Source organism: Bubalus kerabau, chromosome 10 (genome assembly GCF_029407905.1).
Source record: "Bubalus kerabau isolate K-KA32 ecotype Philippines breed swamp buffalo chromosome 10, PCC_UOA_SB_1v2, whole genome shotgun sequence".
NCBI lineage: Eukaryota > Metazoa > Chordata > Mammalia > Artiodactyla > Bovidae > Bubalus > Bubalus kerabau.
The window spans coordinates 34,213,003-34,232,771 of record NC_073633.1 but is presented as its reverse complement, the minus strand read 5'-3'; the positions used below and the strand labels follow the sequence as shown (position 1 = coordinate 34,232,771).

The window sequence follows — 19,769 nt, the reverse complement described above, 5'->3', positions numbered from 1 at the left end:
CGTTGTAACTACTGCTCATCATCCTTTCTTTCCTCCTCCCTCATATCCTAATATCATCTGATATTGTTATATTTCAATTATTTATTATCTGACTCTAATCACTACAGCTTCCCAGGTGGCTCAGTGGTAAAGAATCTGTTGTAACACAGGAGATGGAGGTTTGATCCCTCAGTCAGGAAGATCCCCTGGAGGAGGAAATGGCAATCCACTCCAGTATTCTTGCCTGGGAAATTCCATGGACAGAGGAGCCTGGTGGGCTACAGTCCATGGGTTTGCAAAGAGTTGAACATGATTTAGTGACTGAGCATGTACACACCCACCACAATGAGAGCAGAGGTTTTTTTGCTGTTTCATTCATTGCTTTAATCCCAGAGCCTGGACCAAGAAAAAGGTTCAATGAATATTTATTGAATGAATGAATGAATGAACGAATATGAATTGGACTTCTTAGAGCTCAGAGAATTGTCCAAGACCCATCTTTCGGCTTCAACTTGTTAATCACACGCCTGCCTTTTGGAGGGAAGCCCGCTGAAATGCAATAGAGCTTGTATTTGACCACAAGAGGGTAGTGTTGATCAGTTTTTCTTTCTTTTTAGGAGTCTTGAGACCATTCATTCACCCTCTCCTCCTTAGACCCCCCAAAGAAAATGTGGGATAGGGTCATGTCTGCAGCCAAAGTGAACATACAATGTGTCTCTTCCACCTCAACATTGCTGTGCAAGTGAAATTCAGTTAAAACCTTTGCAAGAGAATGGTCTTGGAAGGAGAAAGTCACCAGAAAGCAAGGGCCTCAGAAATGCATAGGAGGAAGGAGCTGCAAAAGGAAGATGCCTCCGCTACTCAGCTTCAGTATCCAGTAGACGCTGCTCTCCAAGGAGTCTTTGTAAAGACATTATGCTTGGGGCCAGAATCTAGGTATCAGAAGCCCCACCCTCAAGACAGTAATGATACTGCAAGGCAGAAATGGGCAGGCCAGTAAGGGAAGCCTGGAGAAGGTTGCGGCAGCATTCGGAATGATCAGAGGAGGCATTATGGGAGGGAAGGCATTTGAATTACGATTTGATTTTATTATAGCACTTGAATTTTAGGGTAATTTTCTTCTCAATTGAGAATGAGTAACCATCTGTGTACATGTAAAAGGTCAGCTTTTCAGGCAATCCTCTCCTATAAGACATAGAACAATATAAAGTAAGAGAACTTTAGGGAAGATAATGTATGGTTATCTTCCCTAAAGGACCCATGGACCAAATTCTCAGACTAACACAGTGAACTCTGATCAAACATATGTTTTATTTGAAAGAGAGACACTCTGGAGAAAAAGCGTGGGAAGAGAATGAAATGAAGAGGTCAGATGTCAAAGCAGCAGCTCTGAGTCAGAGCTCCTACTTCTTTCCTGGCCCATTCCCCACTTGGGGGCCAGAGCCATGCCCTCCTCTCCACTTGGGTGCAGTGTGAAGCCCCCAGATCACTCCAGACTAATGTGGTAGAACTTCTTCCACCTCTAGAGTGAGGAAGGGAAATAAGGCATCCCTCAGTCTCGTCAAAGTTTCTCTGCTCATGACCATGGGCAGGACGTCCACAAGGAGGTCTGGGTTTATGTACTGCAGGTAGAAAAGCACGTAACCCAGCAGCCTAAAGAAGATCATGACCACGAAGATTAAGTACCTGAAATGCCTGCAGAGAGACATTCATCGTTAGCGTAGGGGAAAGAGACAGCCTGGGAAGCAGCAGCGGGAGGTGAACCTTACCTTCATAAATGACTGTGAATCGCTTTCTTTGGGCCAGCCTGATGAGCAAGTGGGGCATGCAGACATAAAGGGTGAGGGCAGGGGGTAGGTGATATTAAAAAAAGACTGATGTGGTCGTGAGGACTGGGATACAGCCCTCCTGACTTCTAAGCCCTCCAACAGAATAGATGTCCACACAGAAGAGCTGGAGATGCAGAAGGATAAGACCTTCCAGGTACTATATATGCAGGCCTTTGTGGGGGTTGTCACAAGAGATCCAGAACTGCACTCTTGAGAGTCTCTCATCAGTGGTCCTCCCCACTCTACTATAGCAAGAACTTTTAGACTGTGAAATATGTCTGGGCCATCTCTGACATTAACATCCACAGAAAATGATTGGGTTGTGGGTTGTTGTTGTTTTTTTTTTTTTTTTTGCTAAATATCAAGTGCCAAAAGAAACCAACTTGGGAATTCCCTGGTAGTCCAGTGGATAGAACTCCATGTGGGCTTTCACTGTTGAGTGTGCAGTTTCAATCCCTGGTCAGGGAACTAAGATCCTACAGGTCACATGGTGTGGCCAAAAAAGAAAGGAAGGAAGAAAAAAAGAAAATAAGGAAGAAAAATAAACTGAAACAATAATAGGTTGTGTGCATGTGTTTTCTTGTGTGCACCCAAGAAAATTCCACCCTAAAAACTGGCCCAAGGCTTTCCATCTTTAACTATACTAAAATGTCACAAATTGGAGCTTTTCATTAAAGTGCCACATGGAGCATCTTAGTCTCCTTGTTTCAAAAATTAGAAAAGAAAAGGCACGGAGTTCAAGTGATTTTTTTTTCTCTAAAATTTTACAGCCTGCAGTAAAAGAACTAAGAAAATTAATGCACCTTGAACTCTCTTTCCAGTAAAGAGGAGAGCAGATTATCAGGTTCAGGATCTGAAAAATAGAAAGGAGCCCTACTATGAATCTTAAGAGTGGAAATTGAAATTAAAATGCAAGCTTCACCTTAAATGTCTCCAAAACAGCCATTTTCTCCAGCCACCAAGTCCTATATAACTCTGGTTTTCAGAAAAGAAGAAAGGGAGAGATGGCAGAAATCTGGGGCTGCCTGATATTTTCTGGTTAGTGGATGTGTTTATCCTTATTCTACATGCTCTTATCAAGTCACTTACTGCTACAGAGTGAACGTGACCTAGACTAGGAAAACAGAAGATTCTACCACTTACCTGTACCAAAAGATTCTCTTCTGTTTCTTAATGATGGTCTTCTCCTGTGGAAAGCAATAAAAGCCACACGTGTGCCTGTCCATGTGCTCATAAAAAGGCAGTGTAGTAGGGTGGCTAAGAGCTTGACCCAGGAGTCACTGGCTCTGCCACTTCCTAGCTGCTGTGGTGTGAAGCAAGGTACTGAGCCTTGTTAATTTCCTACCTCTAAGGTTATTGAAAAGAAGTGATGGGACCAGGGGGCAGGAAGGGGGAAGCCAGGGTAGGAAAAGACAGAGGAAAACTCCAATTTGGGACAAGGAAAACTTACCATATTGCTTTGGATGGTCTCCACCAGAGTTGATCCTGGTTTCACTATTTGGGTGGAGTTGTTCTGGGCTTTGCATCTGGGTGACAAAGATCAGATCCAAGAATTAAGTAACATAATCTGTGGGACCGATGAAAGATGCTTTTCTAAGTCATGCAATCTATGTGATTTATTTCCTAGATTCTTGATAACATTCACAAGGCTCAATATTCAAAATGTGTAATTGGTCAATATGCAAAGAAACAGGAAAATGTGAACCAGTCTCATGAGAAAAGACAACCAATGAAGAGTAACCATGACACAACCCTGATACTGGATTCACATGGCAAAAATATGAATTCTGTCTCCTACTGGCAGTTCAAACTTCAGTTCAGGTCTGATATCCTCGGCTGGCCACAGAATGCCTTGGGAGTGCATGGTTTTGGAGGTCAGCTTGTGATTTGGTCAGAGTTTAGATAAAACTTGAGACTCTCCAACTCTAGCTCTCTGCTTTTTAATCCAGCAATTTGACTACACTGAGCTCTGTCTTCTATTTTCTATCTCAGAAAGACTGTACAGTTCCCTCAAGACTTTTAAATTGACTTCACATCAAGTTTAGCTTACCCTCAGACTCAGTTCAGTTCAGTGCATCCACTCAGCTGTGTACGACTCTTTGAGACCCCATGGACTGCAGCACACCAGACTTCCCTGTCCATCACCAACTCTTGGAGCCTACTCAAACTCATGCCCATCAGGTCAGTGATGCCATCCAACCATCACATCCTCTGTAATATCCTTCTCCTGCCTTGAATCTTTCCCAGCATCAGGGTCTCTTCAAATGGGTCAGTTCTTCGCATCAGGTGGCCAAAGTATTGGAGTCTCACCTTCAGCATCAGTCCTTCCAATTAATATTCAGGACTGATTTCCTTTAGGATTGACTGATTAGATCTCCTTGCAGTCCAAGGAACTTTCAAGAATCTTCTCCAACACAACAGTTCAAAAGCATAAATTCTTCAGCACTCACCTTTCTTTATAGTCCAGCTCTCACATCCATACATGACTATTGGAAAAACCATAGCTTTGACTAGATGGACCTTTGTTGGTAAAGTAATGTCTCTGCTTTTTAATATGCTGTCTAGGTTGGTCATAACTTTTCTTCCAAGGAGCAACCATCTTTTAATTTCATGGCTGCAGTCACCATCTGCAGTGATTTTAGAGCCCCCCAAAATAGTCTTTCACTGTTTCCATTGTTTCCCCATCTATTTGCCATGAAGTGATGGGATCAGATGCCATGATCTTAGTTTTCTGAATGTTGTTTTAAGCCAACTTTTTCACTCTCCTCTTTCACTTTCATCAAGAGGCTCTTTAGTTCCTCTTCACTTTCTGCCATAAGGGTGCTGTCATCTGCATATCTGAGGTTAGTTATTGATATTTCTCCCAGCAACCTTGATTCCAGCTTGTGCTTCATCCAGCCTGGCATTTTGCGTGATGTGCTCTGCATATAAGTTAAATAAGTAGGGTGACAGTATACAGCCTTGACATACTCCTTTCCCGATTTGGAACCAGTCTGTTGTTCCATGTCCAGTTCTAACTATTGCTTCTTGATCTGTATACAGATTTATCAGAAGGCAGGTCCAAGGTGGTCTGGTATTCCCATTTCTTTAAGAATTTTCCACAGTTTGTTGTGATCCACAAAGTCAAAGGCTTTGGCATAGTCAATCAAGCAAAAGTGGATGTTTTTCTGGAATTCTCTTGCTTTTTTGATGATCCAGTGGATGTTGGCAATATGATCTCTGGTTCCTCTGCCTTTCTAAATTCAGCTTGAACATCTGAAAGTTCACGGTTCACATACTGTTGAAGCCTGGCTTGGGGAATTTTGAGTATTACTTTACTAGCCTGTGAGATGAGTGTAATTGTGCAGTAGTTTGATTATTCTTTGGCATTGCCTTTCTTTGAGATTGGAATGAAAACTGACCTTTTCCAGTCTTGTGGCCACTGCTGAGTTTTCCAAATTTGCCAGCATATTGAGTGCAGCACTTTCACAGAATCATCTTTCAGGATTGAAGTAGCTCAACTGGAATTCTATCACCTCCACTAGCTTTGTTCATAGTGATGCTTCCTAAGGCCCAGGACTTCACATTCCAGGATGTCTGGCTCTAGGTGAGTGATCACACGATCATGATTATCTGGGTCATGAAGATCTTTTTTGTATAGTTCTGTGTATTCTTGCCATCTCTTCTTAATGTCTTCTGCTTCTTTTAGGTCCATACCATTTCTGTCTTTTATTGAGCTCATCTTTGCATGAAATGTTCCCTTGGTATCTCTAATTTCATTGAAGAGATCTCTAGTCTTTCCTATTCTATTGTTTTCCTTTGTTTCTTTGCACTGATCACTGAGGAAGGCTTTCTTATCTCTCCTTGCTATTCTTTGGAACTCTGCATTGATGGGTATATCTTTCCTTTTCTCCTTTGCCTTTAACTTCTCTTCTTTTCTCAGCTAATTGTAAGGCCTCCTCAGACAACCATTTTGTCTTTTTTCATTTCTTTTCCTTGGGGATGGTCTTGATCCCTGCCTCCTGTACAATGTCACAGACCTCCATGCATTGTTCTTCAGGCAATCTGTCTATCAGATCTAATTCCTTGAATCTATTTGTCACTTCCTCTGTATAATTGTAAGGGATTTGATTTAGGTCATACCTGAATGGTCTAATGGTTTTCCCTACTTTCTTCAATTTAAGTCTGAATTTGGCAATAAGGAGTTCATGATCTGAGCCACAGTCAGCTCCCAGTCTTGTTTTTGCTGACTGTATAGTCCATCCTTGGCTGCAAAGAATATAATCAATCTGATTTTGGTATTGACCATCTGGTGATGACCTTCAGACTAAAAGTGATCAGATGAGAAAATCGCCTCTTTCCTTTCCCTTATTCCAGTTGTCAGCCCCCCCTCCAGAATTTGCTTGGCTTTATTCACTTTCCAGGGCCTTCTGATTGTTCATTCATTTGTTTTATTCTGTTGCTCAGAGTTTAGAACTGTGTCCTGCCAGAGGGTCAGTTCCAGTAAAAACTTTTAGACTTTTCATGGGAATCTTTTTGTAATCATCAAATATAGAAGAAAGGAGAGAAGCAGCCCAGATTTCAGGATCTGGCCTTGATGGAATAGTTTGCATCAGGCTAGTCCATCTCTACAATCAACTATAAAAACTAGACAAAGTACATAAAACAGCCATTTGAATGAATTAAAGAATGCAGTCAGAAGATGAGGGGATACATATCATGAGCAAAGTAAAGCATATTGAGATAATCCCCTCATTCATCCCAGGCCTTTCCCCAAGGGCACTTGTCAATTTGTGGTACAGTGAATAGAGTCCAAGCAGCAAGTGGCAGCATCAATTGGCTGAGGAGACAGAGATTGGAGTTTAATTCCCTAGGGGGGAAAATCCAAGGAAAGAAGGAACCATAGAGAAATGAGTTCAAATATCTGCATGAACTTCCCTTAAAGTGATATCTGGCTCTTAAGCTCTATATGAGTAGCTCAGGATTCCAAGAAAGCCCAGAAAGCAGAAGATGCCTCAAGAGCTGAGAAAAGATTATAGTAGTCATGCTGTTCTGGGAAGTAGAATTTGGAGTTTGAGACCTGTTACACTCAGACCCTGATGCTGGGAAAGATTAAAGGCAAAAGGAGAAGGGGTGATAGAGGATGAGATGATAAGAGAGCATCACTGACTCAGTGGACGTGAATTTGAGCAAACTCTGGGGGATAGCGGAGGACAGAGGAGCCTGGCATGCTGTAGTCCATGGGGTCACAAAGAGTCGGGCATGACTTAACAACTGAACAACAAACATGGAGACAGAGACTGGAGTTTAAGATCATGAGAGGGAAAACCCAAGGAAGCATTTCAGTCCTGAATCTATCTGAACTGTTCCAGCTTCCTGCCCTTTGTTGCTGCTGTTCAGTCTCTCAGTCATGTCTGACTTTGCAACCCCATGAACTGCTGTGTGCCAGTTTTCCCTTTCCTTCAATATCTCCTGCTGCTGCTGCTGCTGCTAAGTCGCTTCAGTCGTGTCCAACTCTGTGCGACCCCATAGACGGCAGCTCACCAGGCTCCCTCGTCCCTGGGATTCTCCAGGCAAGAACACTGGAGTGGGTTGCCATTTCCTTCTCCAATGCATGAAAGTGAAAAGTGAAAGTGAAGTCGCTCAGTTGTGCCCGACTCTTAGCGACCCCATGGACTGCAGCCTACCAAGCTCCTCCATCCATGGGATTTTCCAGGCAAAAGTACTAGAGTGGGGTGCCATTGCCTTCTCTGAATATCTCCTGAAGTTTGCTCAAATTCATGTCCATTGAATCAATGATGCCATCCAACCAGTTCATCCTCTGCCTCCTTCTTCTCATCCTGCCCACAAGCTTTCCCAGCATCAGAGTCTCTTCCAGTGAGTTGGCTGTTCACATCAGGCACCCAAAGTAATAGAGCTTCAGCTTCAGCATCAGTTCTTTCAGTGAATATTAAGGGTTGATTTTCTTTAGGATTGTCTGGTTTTATCTTCTTGTAGTCCAATGAAGTCTCAAGTGTCCTCTCCAGCACTACACAGATCCAAAGCATCAATTCTTCGGTGCTCAGACTTCTTTATGGTCCAACTCTCACATACATACATGACTACTGGAAAAATCATAGCTTTGACTGTACAAACTTTTGTTGGCAAAGTGATGTCTCTTTTTAAATTTGCTATCTAGGTTTGTCATAGCTTTTCTTCTAAGGAGCAATTATCTTAATTTCATGGCTGAAGTCACCATCTGCAGTGATTTTGGAGCCCAATAAAACAGAATCTGTTTATACTTTTCTCCCACCTATTTGTCCACCACTGTGTGGTGATGGGACTGGATGCCATGAGCTTCGTTTTTTGAATGCTGAGTTTTAAGCCAGCTTTTTTACTCTCTTCTTTCACCCTCATCAGGAGGCTCTTTAGTTCCTCTTCACTTTCTGCCATTAGAGTGGTATCTGCATATCTGAGGTTGTTGATATTTCTCCCAGCAATCTGTCCTTGGGTGAGTCATTTATTAATTCCTTTGCTTTTGAGGGATAGCGGTACATGAATTTTCAACTGTGCAGAGGACTTGTGCCCCTAACCCCCACATTGTTCAATCTATAAATGAATTTTATTTTTATATACCATTAGTAATGAATTAGAAAATCAAATTAACAATTTTCTTATTTACAATAGCATCAAATATATCAAATATCAAACCTAAGAATAAATCTGATGAAAGATGCACAAAACACTATAGAAAACTACAAAACATGTTTAAGAAAAATTAAAAAAGATTTAAATACATGTAGGGATAAAAATGTTCATGACTTGGAGAACTCAATGTTGTTTAGGTATTGTTAATCTCCAAATTTATCTATGAAGTGAAGTGAAGTAAAGTGAAGTCGCTCAGTCGTGTCCGACTCTTTGCAACCCTATGGACTGTAGCCTACAGGTTCCTCTGTCTATGGGATTTTCCAGGCAACAATACTGGAGTGGGTTGCCATTTCCTTCTCCAAAATAGATTCCATATAATTACAATCAAAATCTCAGCAATTTTTTTGGTAGAAATTTAGAAGCCAATTTTTAAATTTATATGGAAATTCGAAGAGTCAAAAATAGCTAAGATAGTCTTGAATAGTCTTGAAGAAAAGCAAAAAGTTGCAGAACTTAAGATATTCTAAATCAAAACTAATTAGAAAACTAAATTGTAATTGTAATCCCTGTCAGTCAGTCAGTTTGGTTGCTCAGTCATGTCCGACTCTTTGCGACCTCATGGACTGCAGCACACCAGGCTTCCCTGTCCTTCACCAACTCCCGGAGCTTGCTCAGACTCTCATCCATCGAGTCCTTGATGCTATCCAACCATCTCATCCTCTGTCGTCCCCTTCTCCTCCTGCCTTCAATCTTTCCCAGCATCAGGGTCTTTTCCATTGAACCAGTTCTTCGCATCAGGTGGCCAAAGTATTGGAGTCTCAGCTTCAGCATCAGTCCTTCCAATGAATATTCAGGACTGATTTCCTTTAGGATTGACTGGTTTGACCTCTTTGCAGTCCAAGGGACTCTCAAGTGTCTTCTCCAACACCACAGTTCAAAAGCATCAATTTTTGGCCCAATTTTTTATGATACAACTCTCACACCCATACATGACTACTGAAAAACCACAGCTTTTATTATACAGACCTTTGTTGGCAAAGTAATGTCTCCGCTTTTTAATATGCTGTCTAGGTTGTTCATAACTTTTCTTCCAAGGAGCAAGCGTCTTTGAATTTCATGGCTGTAGTCACCATCTGCAGTGATTTTGGAGCCCAAGAAAAGAAAGTCTGTGACTGTTTCCATTGTCTCCCTGTCTATTTGCCATGAAGTGATGGAACTGGATGCCATAACCTTTGTTTTCTGAATGTTGAGTTTTAAACCAGATTTTTCACTCTCGTCTTTCATTTTCATCAAGAGGCTTTTTAGTTATTCTTTGCTTTCTGCCATAAGGGTGGTGTCATCTGCATATCTGAGATTATTGATATTTCTCCCAGCAATCTTGATTCCAGCTTGTGCTTCATCCAGCCTGGCATCTTGCATGATGTACTCTGCATATAAGCTAAATAAACAGGGTGACAGTATACAACTTTGACGTACTCCTCTTCCAATTTGGAACCAGTATATTGTTCCATGTCCAGTTCTAACTGTTGCTTCTTGACCTGCATACAGATTTGTCAGGAGGCAGGTAAGGTGGTCTGGTATTCCCATGTCTTTCAGAATTCCGGTAGTCTATGCTTGTAGTCTACACCTCTATCCTTGTGTAGTACTGGCGCAGGATAGAGGCACAAACTAATGGCACAGAATAAAATATCCAGAAACAGACTCACACATATATTAATATGTCACCTTACTTATAAAACAAGGTACCACTGAAAATGCATGCTCTTTTAAATAAATGATGCTGGGCCAACTGGCTACCCACACATGGAAAAAACACATCTTGATCTCTACCTCACACCACACACACAAAAAACAAATTTTACATGAATGTTTACATTCATTTGAATGTAAGAGGCAAAACAAACAGAAAATTCTTTGGGAAAGCATTAAAGAATTGTTTTATTACCAAGAAAAAGTACTGAGCAAAAAAGAAAAGAAAAAACTTTCATGGATTGGATTTCCTTAAAATTAAGAAATTTTTTTTTATCAAAAGATTCCATTAAAAGAGTAAAACAGAAAAGCCATAGAAATGACTGTAACGTGTGTGTGTGTGTGCATCCATATCTGATGATGGACCTCATTAAAAAATATAAGGAAATCCTATAAACCAATAAGAAAAAGATGGATAATCTCCCAAATAAAGGCAAAAGACTTATTATAAAAGGAGATAACCAAATTTCAAGTAAGCATTTTAAGGTATATATATATATATATTAATAATCAATAGTGAAATGCATTATTAAAATAAAAATTAGATATCACTATACTCCTGCCAGAGTGGTTAAAATTAAAAAGACTGTAAATATGAAGTGGAAATGAGGAACAGAATAACTGGAACTAGTACAGATTCTCATTGGAGGAGATTCTGGTAATCTGCTTTGGAAAATCATTTGACTTTGTTTAGTAAAGCCACAGATATGTATACTCAATGACTTGGGAATTCTACTCCTTGGTATATAACTTACAGAAATGAAATATATATGTCAACCAAAATACATGCACAAAAATGTTTATAACAACTTTAGTTGAATAACCCCAAACTGGAAATGACCAAAATGTTCATCAATGGTAAAATAGATAAATTGTGCCATATTCCTACAATAGAATACTATATACACAGCTAGGAAAAGGATGAACCACAGAGCCATGCAGCAATGTGGATAAATATCAGTGAAAGCCAGAGACAAGAGAGAACATACTGAGTTCACATGAAGTTCAAGATCAGACAAAACCAAGAAGAAATGATGGAAGTTAGAATCACGGTTACCTTTGCAAGAAATGATGACTGAGAAGAGAGCACAGGGAGCCTTTTGGTGTACTCAGAATGTTCTATAACTTGATCTGAGTCATGTTAACACACCACTTGAGATTTGTGCACTCTATGTATATTGCATAATACAATATAATACATAACACAGTTAAAGAGTATAAGCAAACAATGGAAAGTGTGTCAAGTCCTAAACCATGCAAGTCTACAAATACAGAATGTATGTAAATGGCTATCACCGGGGCCCCCAGTAGGGGTTCACCATGTCCTGGGAAAGGGGTCAGCACAATCAGTTTTTTCAAGAACAACATTCAACTGAGGACGCATGAAAAGAACGTAAAAAAAAAAAAGAGAGACCTTTTAAACACCAACTGCTGAGAAAGGCAAGAGAGAAGCCTGAATGCTGATGATTTTTCAGTACAGAACATGGAGCAGAAGTTGACAGGGATAACTTGTTGGGGGCTATTTATAGTGACACAAACTGGTCTGAGAAGTACTCTGCCCTTCAAGGACCACTGGGGACTATAGCTTCATCCCACCAATGAGGTCATTTTCCCAAACTTACACTTCTTTTTCAAGAAGAAGCATCTCCTTTTCCTTTTCCATCTGTCTCAGAATTTCTTGGTATTTCTTCCCATGGAAATAAAAAAAAAATTGATCATAATCAAGAATTTCTGTATTCTGAATTTCTGTATCAATGACATTGATAAAAGATTCTCTTAAGACTAACTCCCAATTTTCCAAATGGTGCATGCAAGAATGTACACATACAAGTATGAAGAGGTTCTAATAAAAATTAGGACATTAGTGACTGGATGGATGAACATGGAAAAAAAAGGAAAAGAATTCTCTCTTCAGATCCTGCTTGTAGGAAAATCCCAGCTCTCACACTTACTAGCTATGTTTTCAGAGCGCATTACCAAACTTATTTGAACCTGTGTCCTCTTGATCATAACAACATGATCCTCAAAGGGTTACTGGACAAACTAATTGAGAAAAATACTGTATGTAGATTGCTTAAAAATACTATATGGGCCAGTATAAATAAATCCTTAACATACATCTGGTTCTTGTTGCTGCTGTTGTATAAACGGTATTTCCCCTAGTGGTGGATTTTAGCCTAAATGAGAAACCAAGGGATCCATGACATTGGAGCAATTCTGCCTCTACTATGACTTGTCCCCAGAGGCAGTGTACCTTTATGTAGTGGGCCTGATCCTCACAGAGCTGATACACAGATTGATAGTCACTCTCTATCTAGAAAGAAAAGAGAATTAACAAATTTCATGGATTAAATCACAATGAAGCCTGGGCTGCTCCCAACTGGTGCATTGGCTATTTGGCTGGTTACCTAGCAACCTCTTAACAGGGAAAGCAACCACATCATAAAACCTTTGATCTCATCATTCATGGGCAGGGTCTAATTTTGAGCAAAGAAAGTTGTTTTCCCAGGTTCTCATATGCCTTTTACATGAGACATCAGGAGATGTTTCAGGGCACTTAGATATGGGTTTCAACAACAGTGTTTGAGTATTTGAGGTAGAGGGGTATTTAAGGAATGACAAGACCAGTACTTTTAACATAAGTTTTCTTTTCCTTTATCTGCAGGTGAGTCAGAAATTCACTTGCCAGATATTCTTGCTCCTCCCCCTCCCGTGCCTCCAACTGTTCTTTCTAAAACCTTTGGGGTTCTCTCTCATTTGTATCCTGAACAGACCCTCAGTGGAGACTCCACCTCTACCTTGACCAGTTCCTTCTCTTGACTGGCACAGGATTCTGTTGACTTCTGTAGTTTTACCTGTTAAAGACAGCATGTGACAGCAGAAGGTTGAGAGCATTCTTTTGAGAAAGCAAATGGGTAATATTCATCTTCCCCCAGACAGGCAATGAGCATGACAATGGTGGTGGTGGAGGTGGTGGTGGTGGTTTAGTCTCTAAGTTGAGTCCTTCTCCAGGGGATCTTCCTGATCGAGGGATCGCACCCATGTCTCCTGCATTGCAAGCCGTGTCCTGCATTGCAGGTGGACTCTTTACTACTGAACCACCAGAGAAGCCCAGGGCATGATGATAATGGCTATCATATAGTGAGGACAGACCATAACAATATGGAGTGGGCAATATTATTGGCCCATTTACAGGTGCTGCTGCTGCTGCTAAGTCGCTTCAGTCGTGTCCGACTCTGTGCGACCCCTAGGCTCTTCTGTCCCTGGGATTCTCCAGGCAAGAATACTGGAGTGGGTTGTCATTTCCTTCTCCAATGCATGAAAATGAAAAGTGAAAGTGAAGTTGCTCAGTTGTGCCCGACTCTTAGCAACCCCGTGGACTGCAGCCTACCAGGCTCCTCCGTCCATGGGATTTTCCAGGCAAGAGTACTGGAGTGGGGTGCCATCGCCTTCTCCGATTTACAGGTGAGGAGGAGACAAAAGCAAGGAGAGGTTAAGTACATGACTTATTTAAAATCACACAGTGGCAGAGTCAACGTTTAAGCCCTGGTTTTCTGACTGCCCAGTCTTTGGACCTAATCACCCTTCTTCCTCCAGTCCTACTGACTAAAGTGCCAACCTGTTCCTCCATCTTATACTCCACTGGGTGCACTCACATGCAGTCTGAATCATGGAGCAAAAGAGAAACCTTCGGCCTCTTTTTCAGAGAAAAACAGAACAGGAGTGCTCTGGCATGCTGGGCTCAGCCAAATGGTCATATTTGCCACACAAAGCTACAGAGAGCATTTCAATGGGATTTCTGCCCTCTACTGGGCATCCAGTTCATTCAACAAATATTTAGCGAGCTACTACCGTGTGCCAGACATTATTCTAGGCACGGGGGAAATAGGTGTGAACCACACAGACAAAACTTCATGCCCTCATTGGGTTTGCCACCTAGTAAAACATTCAATCAAAAAAAAAAAACTCCCTTAAGTTACAAACAATGGGTTAGAAAATCAAATACAATTGTTGACCTATCCTTCTGCAATTGTGGAAGTTAGTATTTTCTTCTTCCTTGACTACCTGCATTTGTGTGTCATTTAGATAATAAATTTTTAGAGGGCAGGTCCCGATGGGCATTCAGAATGTATGTCCTATTGACTGATGGATGAAGAGGTCTCTGGAGCAATTCCCTTCACTTTGGGGCATTGTAGTCATCTCTGCCACCAGTGTGACTAAAACTAAAGTTACGAATGCTGCAAAATAATTTACGAATGCCGCCCAGGTCAGGGGATAAAGCAGAGGGAACGAAGGACACTGGCTCACCTCTGTGAGCACACAGACAGACTTAGCCTGGTGGGTTCTTGGAAGCTGTTCCTCCCCAAAGTTAGAATGACACCACATCTCCCAGAAAATCAGTAGATTTGCTTTTCTACTCACCTTCAATTCTGCCAACATCTGCTTTAGGGCTTCTTTATCCAGGCCAACATTCTTAAATTTCCTTGAAATCTGAAATACCATCCCCCAAATTGTAAACTGAGTAAGGCATCCGGACATGAAAACGTGGCATAGAGTCAGACTTGAAGGTCTCAAAGTAGCAGAACAGTGGTTAATTGATTCAGATCCCAGATGGACGCTTAATAGAAAAGTGTCTCTTCCTTCCTCTGGAATCTGCCTGACTCCATGCCAGCTGAACAGACCCTTTTGTTCCCAGAGCCCATGAAAAGTACAGCACAAAGGAGGCAAGGCAGGTGGGGAGAGAGGGAAGAGAAACTGGTGCAGAGCAGCTGTGGGAGGGAGGGGCAATTCTCTCCTCTCACATTCCTTTAACCTTCCCATCCCAGAGCTGTAATTCCCAGAGGACAAAGGATGGTATCAATTAGCCAGTTTGTTCTAAGAGATTTGGAAGGCAGATTGGGAGGGAGCACACACATTTTGCCAGTTCCTCTTCCTCCTGTCTTTCTGACTGGGGAGTTCAGGAAGATGATGAAACCTATTGGGATTCCTAAGAAATGAGCCTCCTTTCAAGAGTGGGCTTATTATCTTGGGACCACCCCTCCCCCCCCAAAAAAGAAAGCTGGTCCCACCTTACCTCCTTCTGCATCTCCACCACACTCCTGCTTAGAATTTCCTTATTTTTTTCCTGGGGAAAGAAAGAGGTGAAGGATACAAACCTCACGCTGCTCTCAAACCCACTTCCTCACTGGGCCACTGAAATCCCATCCAGGGACGAGGGCCCCACACAGGGGATCTGGGAACAGAGCCCGGGTCTCACTCCCATGCCGAGCACATCATGCCCAAAACACTTTGTTAGACAGCTGTGATTTCCACAGGCACAGCAGTGACCAGCAATGATGGTCCCCTGGGAAAGAGAGAGTGGTGGACTGCAGCAAAATGCATCACACTGTCCTTTTCTAGACACCTCCTTACCAGCTTGGCCGTCTCTAATTCCAGGTCCCGCAGGGCTTCCTCCTTCTCAGCTATGCGGTGGTCCAGCTCCTCCCTCTCTCTGGCTTGTCTGACCGACAGCGTGATATCTCTTTCCAGACTGAAACATAGTCACCCAGGGGTGGCTCAGTCCAAAGGAAGCTGCCAGGGCCCCAGCTTGAGAAGCTACGCCAAGGTCTCAGGGAGCCAAAGTGATCACCCAATGCGGTGGCAATAAAATAATGACTTAATGTGGAAACGTAGTGAAAAATCTGTACATAAAACCTTTTGAGGACACCACTGCTTAAGGTTCTGAATTTAAACAACTTGCCTCAATTCATGGACAAAGAAGTAAACTTTCCTCCCACCCACCTCTTGATCCCAAGGGGCTTTCAGATGAGGAGACCTTTCCCATCCACCTACAAAGCCTGACCTTTGAATAGTTTCTTCTTTCTCTCGAATTTTTTTGAGAAGAACCTGATTTGCCTCATCCATTCTCTGCAGGTCCTTTTCAAGGTCTGAGTTCAGGGAGTCCAGGTTCTGCTTTGTGGCTTCTAGTTTTGGTATTTCCATCACCTCCTGCCTGCAGGGAAATCATCTCATTACCAAACTCAGGACAGGAAAACAAATGAGCTGTCATCTCATTTTTTGCCCTGTCTTATGTGGTCACTATGCCTCACCAGCCTTGCATTATCATTGTCCACAATAAATTGATTTCTATGATGTTTTGCGTAAAACAAATTCTTGGAGTCAAATCACATTTTAATTTAAAATATTATAAATGGAACCCATTACAACACAAATCTTTTATGAAGCAAAAGAAGTATTTTTTTCATTTGAATAATTATATTCTAACTTACTTGTTTTCAAAAAATTTATACAGAGTATGTGGACTCCACACCACACGTATAAAGAATTCAAGGAAGAGGCACGTTTTCAGTTTTCCTTTGTTACAGTCTACTAAGGAGTTTATTATATTGGAAACCTTCTGCACTAGTCATGTAGGAACATGGACTGAGTAGGGGGCAGGGACAAGGGTCTTTTCCCCAAATAAGACTGATTTGCTTTTGGAGACATTGGCTGTCTCTACAAACCCCACTTCTAGTCTAATGAAGTCCAAAGAACTGAAACCAACGTCTTTCCTCCCTAGGAAGGCTCCCGGGCTTGAGGACACTGTCCTGTACCGTCAAGGTTTTCTTCCTTACTGAAATGCAGTAGATGCGTCCCATATCATTTCCTCCTTCTTGTTACTTACACATCATCCAACGGGTCCTGTCCAGCTTCTTCCATTGTAGGTCTCCTATGTTGTTAACATTAACATGTGTTATGGAAACAAACCTTCTACTGTTCAACATAGTCATTAGCCCAGGAAGGAGCAGAGAAAAGGTTTGACCAGGCAAGACAGAACCAAGACGAAACTTATGCCTCCTAGACCCTTTCGTATTTCAGAATCAGTTGCAATATTTTGCTAGATTTCAGTAAGCCAGATCATATCTCTTAAATGAATCTCATAAACGAATCCCACTGGAGTACAGAAATCTTTTTGTTTTCACAAAAGTGTTTTTACCCTTTGGCTACCTTGCCCCTTTCTTGCCTGCACATTGGCAGGTAAAGTGCTAGGAGAACTCAAGTTTGTGTCTATTGGCAAACACGCTGAGAGTTTATTTCTAACCCTGACCTTCAGGGAGACTTAGGAAAAAAGAATAATAGAAAAATTGGAGGATATAAAAGAATTGGTTGGCTGATTTCTGTTGGTCTATAGCCATCCTACTTTTTTACAAACTCTAGATATTATGGCTGGGTTGATGCTGAAATGGGAACAGATAAAGCAGCGTGGGCAATAGGATATAATGACTGAAAGGGGTCATATGAAAATGTCAGGTTCTCAGGGATGGTATCTGCTCCACTGCATCAAAATTAAAGTTCACAACTGAACCCAATCTAACAAAAGGAGAACACCAAATCTCCTTTCACATTCCATCTTCTCTTCCCTCTCTCTTTCTTTGAAGCTTCTTTGTTTTGGTTTTAATTCCCCTTTTAATTCCTTCCTGTACCTTCTTCTCCTTTCATAGCCCTCCCTGAATTTCCCTTTTCTTTCTACTCTCTTTACACACTAGGAAGCCCAGCTTGTGATGATGCCCTTGAGCTCACCCTTCTCTTCCCAATAGAGATTTCTTCTGCTCCCACTTGGACTTCCAACTGAATGTCACAAGTTTCAGAAAAGGTATCTCCTTGATGATGGCATTCTCCACATACAGCTGGACCTGTCATCTCTAGCCGGGTGGGGCAGCATGTCATAGTGGATAGGGGTGGGTGGGGTGAAAGCAACTCCTTGTCATCTCTGTAGGCAGAGTGAGAGCAGGGTTCAGAACTTTAGGACAGTTTAATTCTCTTCCTAAAGAGTGATAAGACCCATGGAACAAATTTCTGGACACAGTTTAAACTGCTCTGAAACAGCACTCATCTCTATGGGACACATTCCTTCATTTCCCCAAATCCATTGACCCAGCAGTAGTTGATATCATGCTCATTTCCTTCACAACCTCTGTGTGGTATGTGAGCAAATTACTGTACCCAAATCCAAACCAAGCACCTCTAGTCAATGCAGTCAAGAGGTGAGAGGCAGGAACATCTGAGAGCAGGGTAGGAAGAATATGAAAGATGTCTTATCTATGAGCCAAGCAAATCCTCATTCTTAACCAAGTTGGATTTTTGGAGCAGCAAAACAAATTTCTTTATTTTTCCTAAGGAGGCACTGCCAAGTCATTGGGAAGGAAAGCCTGATGTTTCAAAGGTAAGTTGAGTATGTGGCGGTCAAGCTGGAAGGAGGAAAGAGGAGGGTTAGATCCAGAGACCCTACTCAACTGCTCACTTATAAAGAATTCTATCCTCATTTTTTTGAGATCTTAAATTACTGGAATAGTAGATGGGATTTTACATTATCAATGTCACTCTACTAACCAGTTCTAGATTCCTCTCTGTATTGATGGAGGAAATGAGGTGAGATACAGAATTGGCGAGATATCTATAAAGGTGTGTGCTTGGACTTCATATCTTTCATTTCTATCCCTCTTACTTGGTTCACTTCTCCAAGATGTAAGTCTAATGTTTTCCAGCTAAATTATACTAATCTTAAGTCCTTGGAAAGGCCTTACAGAACATACCACTCTCTCTCCAGGAAAATCTCTCTCCCACACAATTATCTGTCATGAGCTTATCCATCCTTCCCAGCTCAGCTCAAATGCTGGTTCTTCTGCACTCTCTCAGATACCACATCCTCAAATCCTGGCAGAATTAATCCCTCCAACCTCTATTCTCTTTTTTTATTTTATGTTGTTTTTAGGAATGTGCTCACAATGGTCTTCACTCCACAGTTAATCTATAAACTTCTTGAAATAACGTATTTTAATCAAAGCCATTTTGATTTCCCCCCTGATTTGTGCTGTAGGGGTACCATTTGCAGAATTCAATAGGAATGGTGCCCCCTGGAGTTGTTCAAGAAGAGGATGACCCTGAAGACAGAGAGCGGGTTAGATACAGAAAGCACGCAAATCAAAACCGAATTTCATTGGATTTCACTCTATCCTGGCACTTTGAAGCTGTGGTACCCAGGACATAAGCTCTCTGAGGTCAGGTTTCCTGATCTGTAAGATGTGCATTACTCCTGCTTCATAAAGTTACATGTGCTCAGTTGCTTAGTTGTGTGCGACTCTGTGCCCCATGGACTGTAGCCCACCATGCTCCTCTGTCCATGGAATTTTCCAGGCAAGACTACTGGGGTGGTTGCCGCTTTCTACTCCAGAGGATCTTCCCAACCCAGGGATCGAACCTACATGTCTTGCATCTCCTGCATTGGAACGTGGATTTTTTACTGCTAGTGTTTCCTGGGAGAGTAAATGAACTAACATATGTAAAACTCCTAACCTTGTGTGTGGCATGCGTAAGTACTTAATTCTCATCATTAGCCAACACAAAATGTTTCATTTTTTTTATCTTATATTACCTTTGCACATGGCATATGCTGAATGTTTTTAGAATGAAAGAATGAGTGAATGAGCAATTCATTCCACTTGCTTTATCTAGAACAGTAGATATATCCTCCCTGTCCTTTCCACCCTCCTGGGAGATGCTTACCTGTACACTCCCATTAGGACACTCTCGTTGGCGGTACAGCACCCCATAGCAGAATTCTCAACA

The 19,769-nt window shown here is 41.7% G+C and overlaps 1 protein-coding gene across 1 annotated transcript; it reads right to left on the bottom strand.

Annotated features, from left to right (window-relative positions):
* Positions 1-226: 226 nt before the first annotated feature.
* Positions 227-16,862, bottom strand: LOC129620560 (transmembrane and coiled-coil domain-containing protein 5B). The gene is made up of 12 exons (XM_055536376.1): positions 16,828-16,862; positions 16,006-16,155; positions 15,576-15,693; positions 15,238-15,288; positions 14,586-14,654; positions 12,962-13,018; positions 12,418-12,477; positions 11,786-11,850; positions 5,931-6,056; positions 3,259-3,334; positions 2,952-2,995; positions 227-1,674 (listed from the first exon to the last, which is right to left on the bottom strand). The coding sequence occupies exons 1-12, from the start codon at positions 16,860-16,862 to the stop codon at positions 1,476-1,478; spliced, it is 1,050 nt and encodes a 349-aa protein (XP_055392351.1). The 3' UTR covers positions 227-1,475.
* Positions 16,863-19,769: the final 2,907 nt, after the last annotated feature.

Coding starts and splice junctions, on each gene's coding strand:
- LOC129620560 (XM_055536376.1), bottom strand. CDS start 16,862: ATGGAAGAAGCTGGACAGGACCCGTTGGATGATGT. Junction 3,335..5,930: donor AAAACCATTAGACCATTCAG/GTATGACCTAAA, acceptor TTTGTCACCCAG/ATGCAAAGCCCAGAACAACT. Junction 2,996..3,258: donor AGACCATCCAAAGCAATATG/GTAAGTTTTCCT, acceptor TGCTTTCCACAG/GAGAAGACCATCATTAAGAA.